Source organism: Ylistrum balloti, unplaced genomic scaffold (assembly GCF_031769215.1).
Source record: "Ylistrum balloti isolate Yb309-2 unplaced genomic scaffold, AGI_CSIRO_Ybal_v1 Utg369726, whole genome shotgun sequence".
Classification (NCBI taxonomy): domain Eukaryota; kingdom Metazoa; phylum Mollusca; class Bivalvia; order Pectinida; family Pectinidae; genus Ylistrum; species Ylistrum balloti.
The window spans coordinates 618,259-627,817 of NW_026781943.1; the positions used below are offsets into that span (position 1 = coordinate 618,259).

At 36.4% G+C, this 9,559-nt stretch overlaps 1 protein-coding gene across 1 annotated transcript; it reads right to left on the reverse strand.

The window, feature by feature from the left end:
* Positions 1–648: 648 nt before the first annotated feature.
* LOC132565609 (hormone-sensitive lipase-like) lies at positions 649–9,324 on the reverse strand. The gene is made up of 9 exons (XM_060230256.1): positions 8,778–9,324; positions 8,115–8,273; positions 5,685–5,762; positions 4,642–4,824; positions 4,262–4,378; positions 3,594–3,738; positions 2,625–2,843; positions 1,546–2,312; positions 649–894 (listed from the first exon to the last, which is right to left on the reverse strand). The coding sequence occupies exons 1-9, from the start codon at positions 9,297–9,299 to the stop codon at positions 649–651; spliced, it is 2,436 nt and encodes an 811-aa protein (XP_060086239.1). The 5' UTR covers positions 9,300–9,324.
* Between the last annotated feature and the right edge of the window lie 235 nt (positions 9,325–9,559).

Here is a 9,559-nt window from a genome sequence, read left to right on the forward strand (position 1 = left end):
TTTTTTTGAGAAAAGATCACAAATCATATGGTTCCTAATTCTATGAATTCAAAACTCTCTCTTTCCTTACTATGTTGACATCCAACATAGTCACCCAATACAGTCTAACACATGATAAATGTAGCATTTAATTCTAGACTGAGGAGCTGGTATGAGTTTGCATTTAATTGATATCGAAGACTTCCTAAATGATTTATACATTCTAAAAAATAATTCTGGAGAAAAAAAAACTACAAAGATGTTTGCTCAAATACAGTTTACACATATAAAACATTTAAGTACAATAATAAAAAAAGTTTTTAATTCTGAAAATATATATTAAACATATACTAATTGAAATGCTTAAATTTGTTGTCATATTTTCTAAAATTCACAAAAACAAAAAAAGGCAAAAATATCTCTGACTTTACATAATAGATTTAATGTACCACTACAAATTGAAATAAAGTAAGTATTTTTCAACATAAGTAAAATCGAAATTATGAATGAGGCATTGGAGATAAAAAAAATCCTTTCTATAGTTAAACAGATCTAAGATGAAGTAAAATACCATTGATAAAGAATTGCACAAGGGTTTGTGGGAAGAGAAATTGAACATATCTACAAGTATTCAATTTTCTCAAAAATCTCAAGAGATGTGGAATGTGTTCAATGAGAAGACAAATTTTCAGAAACCATTTCATTCTGCTCCTCTTTTAGTGAAGAATGGAAAACTTTGCGGATCTTGTCAACAAGGACATCGGAGCCAAGTTTGGCCTCCGCACTGACTAGACTAAAGTTGAGAAAGCCATGAGGAAGATCTTCAATCATGTGTAGGTCTACTGTCCTACCTAAACTTCTTAATTTCCGTGCAAACATCACAGAATCATCCAACAGTGGGTCAAGGTGACAACCCTGAAACATCAAACAAACTTGAAAATCAATCCACTATATATAAATCACATCATTGTAAAACAAATCATTCTATATAAACTTTACAGTACAGTCAGAAACAGAGGTTGGTGAGAGAAAAACTCGGCAGCATTCAATCCCGATTTTCAGACTCATGCCAATTTCAGAAAAAAACAAAAAAAAATCCTGAAACCTGCCTTACAATATGAGAAATAAAATATTCATGAAACAAGCAGTTTTTAAACAGATCCATCAGTCATTAAGCCCATATCTGTTGATAATAAGCTTACTAAGTTTTAATTGCAGTTTGAGCAAAACAATTTTTTATTAGTGTCTTACAACATGTACATCCACTGAATCAAGTTGAAGAAATGTTAAAAGACTGTGTACTCACATGTGAAAAGTCTCAATCGATCATCAGGTTTTTCCCCACATACAATATTACAGGCATATTCTATTTTTATTTCTTTTCCATTTGAACGATGGAATCATACAAACTTTAATGACATTGTATAATTTCTCAAGATTTCAAAATTACAAGTAAAGTTCCTCCGTCATCATGAAATTGTCTTCTGTATTATCCACACTTCAATAATCAGAAACATATCCCAGCTAAATGTTTGACATTAATAACCATCACTTTTGTCAACTTACCACAAGATACAGTGGAGGAAGAAATGCCAGCATCTCATCTGGGGCTACCATAGGGGACATGTATGGGTTTTTGACAATTGGAAGACTACGGAATATACGCACAGGACTCTCTATGTGGTGTCTAGCCTCATACACTGGGCTGAATCCTTTCTTGTACCCAAGACGGTCAGAAATACCAATAGCTGGCATGCTAGGACTAATTGGAAATTTGTTTCCATGTTTGGTGGGAGAGCTAGGCAGACTGAGGTGCAAAGACTGACGAAGAGTGGGGACAGTTTGTCCACTGTTTGCCAATTCTAGATTGGACAGTTGTTTTTGAGAGTTATTTGGCTTTTCATCCAAGGGAAGATCTCCAAGAGTAGAGGTAGCTAAAGAGCTGCCTCCACTTGTGTCCAGACATACACTGTTGAATTCGTCCGGGGAAGCAATTTCACTGACCTCAGCATCTGACTGATCTTGAGAGCTGGCATCTACAGCAACACTATCAGACTGAACTTGATCATTCTCCACAATAACAGCAGAGTCTGTATCACCTTGGTTCTGTGTATGATTATTTGTTAACACAGGAAAACCCAGGTCGGAGTCAAGAGATTCAAGTGAAGTAACTCTATTGAGAATGTCAACTGAAGAGCCATCATCGTGACTATAGGAGTCACTGGATGGGCTGTTTTCTTCACAGTCCACTGTTTCTATGACAACAAACTCTTCTTCTATATCACGACTACTACGCCTCTGATCAAGGAAGTCATTTGGAATACCAGCATAGGCTGTAACAGTGAATGGAAATAAACAATGCATGTATTATCCATCAATAGAATTATCTAGAAAGACAAGGAGTGTTTGAGAAACTACAAGATAACTATGATAAAGAATATACATCAATTTAACGTTGAATTATTCACGTGTATAAAAACCAGTTTTAATGATGTTTTTAATCTTCAGCTTTCCTTCATAGCTGATTACTGCTCAAATGATGAAAACTTTGCCTCAAAAGCTAAGATAAGGATATTTGAAATAGGAAGACTATTGATGTGAAAATTATCCTATATCATTTGAATAAAAGTTTAGAGAGGACTAACCTGCCATGCAGCGGACTAGAATACCAACAGGCAAGAGTGGGTCCATTAGTGACAGCATGCGAGAGGGTGAAGGTGTATAATGGACCAACACAGGTGTATACGCTGCCACAATCCCATCTGGGACTCGGATTCCAAATGAGGCTGCTCTCATTGCTGTGGAGATCATTAGGTTGCCTCCAGCACTGTCACCTGCTAAGCAGATTACCTCCCCTGTCGAGCCTTTGAAGAACAAAAATAGGAGTCTCATCGCACAAAAAGGTTGGAGGTGCACACATTACATAGCTAGAGGATTTTCAACAATTTTCACTTGTGTTTAATTAGTGGAATTTAGTATTCACATATTAGTATGTGGAGTGTGGATTGAAATTTATCACCAAAATATGGATTTAATTCAATATTTATTAATATTGAGCTTATTGATGCTTACAAAGCATATTTATACATCTAATGATAAAGATGAGTTAGCCTTTGCACGATTATCTTACCAAAATGTGTAATAAAAAGCCGTTCTTCTTATGCATATCTACAGTACATTCCGTGTGATTCCATTCCATGATTCGTATACCTATGCTTATATATACAGAGTTGGGGCCTCAATTTATGTGAGCTGTTGCACGCTTGATGTGACCACGAAAGAAAAGTTGACTTGCAGAGATCGTATTTCCTGGTTTGGTTATGAATAGGTAGATAATAACTTGTACTTATGATTTCAACACTGAACACTGTTGATTAGGGCTGGTGTAAGGACAAGTGCTTGTGTAGGTAAGATGAATAAGGGATAATTGGATAGGTAAGTGAATGACAGCAAGACTTGTCTGATGTCAAAGAAAATAAACAAGAAGATAAACAAACATTACAAAAGCAGAAGCTGTTTCTACCAATTTTCATCCCCAAAATGTATCTGTGCACATTAAACAGGTTTTTAGGGAAGTCAAAATTACTTGATTGTGACAATTTGTAAAAATTTACCAAGACTGCGACAATTTTTTACTGCCCAGGCATAAGCATAGAAACACTCCTCCAATGCTCGGGGGAAGGGGTGCTCTGGAGACAGTGAGTAGTCAATAGACAGGATTGGCGCATTTAGGTCCTTGGCCCACTGTCGTAGATACACCTATCAACCAAGCAATCATATTAAGATGTCATCTAATTCTGATATGCCTGGAAAAAATGTTTAGAAATGACACAATACTTAATGGTGTACAGAGCCTAAAATTTATGATATTACATTTGTATTCCGATGTCTGGACATTGTGTAATCATCATTCTATCTTAACTAGTGCAAACCTTTCCCTTTTGTTTCTCTTCTATCCTCTTTTTAGCTCTTAACACTGAACTAAAGTATTATGGCACCACAAGAAAGATCCCTTCAGTACTTAAATAGAAAGTAATAAATATATCTTTGTCATTCCAAGATGGCCATCTGGCTGCCATTTGTTTTTAGATTTTTAAAAATTAGTCAGAAAATGGAAAATTCACAGCAACATATGAAAATTTAAGAATGCTTCATCCAATACCACTCAAAAAACAGCAATATTAAGCCATAACTGTCAAAACTTCAGGAGGACTTTTTTTTATCATAACGGAAACTGGAAACCTACATATTAACTATAAGATAAGATACAAGATAACATTACCTCATGTGATTTTGAAGACTGGGCCACAAATCCCCCTCCATGACAGTGGACCAGAAGACAAGGAGACAAGGGCAGTGGTACAGCTTTTTTGGGGAGCGGTTTGGTTGACTTCCTTGGCTGAAAAAAGTAGAGGTAAAACTTCGAATTTATTTTCTAGCAGTACACCACCATAAAGGATAAAATGTAATTATGAGGACCATAAGGAAAAAAATTATCTGAAGAACTTAGTATTTTAAATTGATTAAAATAAGAAAATTTGAAAACCAATACTAAAATTTCTGCTAGTGTATAGGATGAAGTGCTTCAACCTACCTCAACATGGGTTAACTATCTTTTTGCCTTTTTTTAAAGTTGAGAACAGTCTTCATATGTAAACTAACCTGACCCACTCTATACTCGCTGGAGAACAGGCGGACATTCACTGGACCGTGGCCAGTATGGGCACAGGGAGGCGTAATTGTCACAGTTTCTTTTCCCTCAGAAGCCTCTATTTCAAAAGGTTCTGGTGGCAGTACCAGCACTTCATTCACCTGCACTGATGGACACACGAATGTTGGTAACTGCTGCAAACAAAAGCAAGAGACATTGAAAGAAAAATCTCAAGCCACTTTTTTCTTCAACAGAAAGAAGTGTTTCTTCATCATTTTATACAAAAGAGATACTTCTGATTATCACGGCCATTCAATATAAATACAGTAAAAGTTTGACCTCTTTCCCACCCCATCCTGCCCCTAACTATCACCACCACCCAAAACCACCTGTCTCATTTTTTGCTATATTGACTATGAATACATTGTTTATAATAATAACAAAAAAGTAAAAACAATGTAATGTTATTACACATGAAACTTTCATTCATACCTCCCCAAAAAATAACAGATTAAAACTGAAATGATTGGCTGCTCTTTCAATTTTACCTCCAAATGGGAACACGCCAACTGATGGCTAGAAGGGCACTTTACCGGGAAATTGACAAACACATTGCCCTATAAGTGTACAGGAGATCAGGGTTTTCCATAAGAGCTGGTCGCTGGCCAATCTGGACGGCTACTTTGATCATTTGGCTGCCTACACCAATCTAGTTCTGTAATAATGTTCCGTTCACGACTACACGTACATGGCAGGCCAGTCTCCTACTTTCACTACACAGCCTACTACTAACAAAATTATGGAAAACCCTGGGAGATTATCCAGTCTTGAAGTGCAAACCAAGAACAGATCCAGTTGGGCTCATTACGTTTCAAACAGTGTTGATACTTTGTTTACATACAACAAAACTACCACTATAAAATGTTTGCAATGTTCTACAAGTTCTTGGTTTTTATTTTTGGTTTACATATGCATCCATGTTTACATTTTTTCTACCCTTCATAATGCTTGATGTAAATTTACAAGTTCTATGCTATAGTACTTTCAATCTTACCTGCATGATCCCTGATTCTGTGATGGACCAGAATGCTTTACAAAACCTTACATCGGCCATCCTTGTCACTGCACATATCTGTTCAACAAGAAAAAATCATTATATCTGTCAGTTATTGGAGTTAGTTACAAAAGTATGAAGCATAATAAGTATTTGAACATATCTGTCAATATTATTGTCAATAAATTAAGAAAACTGGCAAAATTTCTTCATGTATGGAGTACTAATGTACCTATATACTTAAATGAGACAAGAGGGTCAGGGCCCTTAATGGTCATCCGATAATGGATGGACAAACCACAGAATTGACCGATGGTGGTCTGACAAATCTGATGAATTCAAATTTTGAATATTCTTTGAAAGTATCAGAAACTACAAAATGCCTATGGTTACCATGTTTAAGTTTTGATCAGACTGAAAAATGACAACAAATCATCTCTTTCTTTTCCTTGAAAAATCAAATTCCAATGAAACATGAGGAGAAGTTTAGACTATTTGTTCTAGATGAGTTATTTTAGATTTTGGATCAAAGTGTAAAAATAAGATTTGGCCAAGACAATCTCAGGATCACTTTATGCATGTTTGATATCATTATCACTCCGTGATAATGTTTTATGCTAAGGCATTAAGAAAGTGTAGCGTTTTCCAGCAAAATATTGTATAACTTCCCTTTTGGAGCCATAGGGACCAAATAAATTTTCTGAATTTAAGAAATGATTTTGTACCATATTTGGTTTAAATCCATTAAAGTCTTATGATGGAGTAGTGTTTTTTGAAGCAAAATTATTGACGTATTTTCCCATTTGGGGTCAAAACAACTTTCTATATTTAAGAAATGAGTCCCCATTCCGAATGATGTTTCAAACTAAATTTGGTTGAAATCCATTCAAGGATTACGGAAGAATAGCATTTTGAAGCAAAATATTGTCCAAATTTCACTTTTGGGGCTTTGCCCCTAAGTCACTAGGGGTTAAATCAACTTTCTTAATTTAAGAAATGATTCCCACTATCAATGATGTTTCAAACCAAATTTGGTTGAAATCCGCCTAACCGTTAAGCTGGAGAAATGCTTTAAAGGAAAAGTTTACACTTGGCAAGCGGCGCCTGGCGATGGAGGATGCAAGATAGCAATAGGTCGTGTTGACCCTTTGGATCAGATGACCTAACAAGAGATCCCAGAGGGATCTTGGCGCCCACCATTTGAGGATCTGTTTTCAGTTCTTGAAGATTTATTTTTTTTTGTGTGTTACAGGTGTTGTAAATGTTCATGAACTGGTCTTCATTGAATGTACTCAATGATGGCACAAGATATTTTTATTAAGCACCTATTAGCAAATATCATTTGAAAAAGATCCCAAAGTATTATTAGATAGCAGTCAGTTACAGGTGGATAATGGAAAATATGCTTGTGCTGTATTACTGTCGACATCTAAGATGGCTGCCTGTGGGCCACCTTGATTTCAAATCAGTCCAAAAAAGGTACAATGCACAACTAGGGACCAAGGGAAACCAATATCTATGAAATATCAGAAAGATCCATCCAGTACTTCCTCAGATATAGCAGTAACAAGATTTTACTCTCAAAATCCAAGATGGCTGCCTGTCAGCCATCTTGATTTCGGATCAGTCCAAAAAGATATAATGCACAACTTGGAACCAAAGGGAACCTGCATATGAAATTTGAGAAAGATCCATCTAGTACTTTCCAAGAAATAGCAGTAACAAACTTTTACATTCAAAATCCAAGATGGCCACCTGTCTGCCATCTTGAATTCGAACCAGTCCAAAAAAGGTACAATGCACAACTAGGGACCAAGGGGAACCTGCATATGAGATTTGAGAAAGATCCATCTAGTACTTTCCAAGAAATAGCAGTAACAAACTTTTACATCCAAAATCCAAGATGGCCACCTGTCGGCCATCTTGAATTCGAACCAGTCCAAAAAAGGTACAATGCACAACTAGGGACCAAGGGGAACCTGCATATGAGATTTGAGAAAGATCCATCTAGTACTTTCCAAGAAATAGCAGTAACAAACTTTTACATCCAAAATCCAAGATGGCCACCTGTCGGCCATCTTGAATTCGAATTAGTCCAAAAAAGGTACAATGCACAACTAGGGACCAAGGGGAACCTGCATAAGAAATTTGAGAAAGATCCATCTAGTACTTTCTCAGAAATAGCGGTAACAAACTTTTACTTACAAAATCCAAGATGGCCACCTGTCGGCCATCTTGAATTCGAATCAGTCCAAAAAAGGTACAATGCACAACTAGGGACCAAGAAGAACCTGCATATGAAATTTGAGAAAGATCCATCCAGTACTTTTCCAGAAATAGTGGTAACAAGAATTGTTTACGGACGGAATAGATGGCGGGCTAAAAATAGGAGAGAGTTGAACAGATCAGATTTCACTCTTATGACTGTACCTGTCGTGCACGGAGCTCAGGATTCAGAAGATACTTTCTACTACTTAGTACAGTGCCAGCAAACTGCCTTAGCTGTGACTTATTGTCCAAGTAGTTTTCACTGAAGGAGGCCATTGTCACACCAACTGTGCTTAGCGGCGTCTGCATAGAGCTGCAAAACTGGAATGAAAGTATACAGTATTAAGTTGAGTTGCCAAGTGTTAGTAACAATCAAGTCATGATAAAATTTGATTAACAAATATTATGATTGTATTTCTCATTTTTGTTGTATAAAGTCTAAGAAATTTTACTTTTCTTATGCTAACTTTGAAAGTTTAACAGAAAACGACAATAATGTAGACACAGATTATACTTTTTGCTTCCTTATTTCATACACTGTTTGTGTTTGTGTACTTTATAGTGCTGATTTGCCAAAATTGGGTGGGACAAGAACCTGATAAACTAGTAGTATGATATTAAATTTGTCTTTTCCTGTTAGTGTGTCTATAAGTCACAGATTCCATTGCTGGTTTTTGCGTGACAAGAGAAAGAGGGCAATCCTTTTATTGACAATACTTGGCGCAAAATGACTTTGGTCCCTAGATTGATTGTTCACTCATAATTTTCGTGTTCTGACAGATGCTAAATTAATTTTCACTGATTGTGAGTAAGAAGTGAACAAACCTGAAAACCCATTGTCCTGCCATAAAAACATTCCTGGCTCAGCTTTTCCACTTGTTGTGTAAGCTCCTCTGCTATAGCGTCATCGATCATCTCCTCGTCCGCAAACAAACTCCCATCTTTACAGAAGTCCATGAGTTTATATGCATGCTCTAGGCACGCACGGAGTTGCCCCAGCGTCTCGACGTAAGCCTCCAACTCCGAACTATAGTGAGATGATCGGAAAAACATGGATTCTCGATTAACGTGAATATGGCGTACCAGCTGTAGAATGTGGAGGCAGCATTTGTGGATAATTTTGATGATGCTCCTAAATCCATTTGCTTGAACGTCTGGCGATAGATCGTACTCGGGCAAACGTGGAGCGATCAGCTCTACTGTCGGCTGAATACCTCGGTCAATGTGTTCGTGTAATAAACAAAATGCCGCATGAAATTTGGCGTGTGTATTACTTTTACCGTTTTGAAAATATGCTATATTACTAACGGCGAAAGATCGAAGGTCTTTAAACAATGCAGTGAACATTTTGAGTAAAAAATACGCGTTTTGTCAAAGTTCAAAGTCGACGTTTGTTTTCATGTCAGCCATTGCAGGAAGCCGCAGTAAATAATGCCGTCTGTCAAAATTTTGGAAATGAAATAAATTACATTTTTAAAAAAGAGTAGAGCAAATATCATCAAAATATTAAGACCTTTTCGGTTGAATGCAAAAATATTTTTTAAAATGTTACATGTTTTAAAAATTACAATTAGTGGTATTATCAACCAATCATCTTTGCGATTTTC

Bases quoted from the DNA above. Each gene is read 5' to 3' on its own strand.
- LOC132565609 (XM_060230256.1), bottom strand. From the start codon at position 9,299: ATGTTCACTGCATTGTTTAAAGACCTTCGATCTTTCGCCGTTAGTAAT. The intron at 3,739-4,261 runs GTAATGTTATCT...CTTGGTTGATAG, and splicing joins AGTCTTCAAAATCACATGAG to GTGTATCTACGACAGTGGGC. The intron at 895-1,545 runs GTAAGTTGACAA...TTGATGTTTCAG, and splicing joins TTCCTCCACTGTATCTTGTG to GGTTGTCACCTTGACCCACT.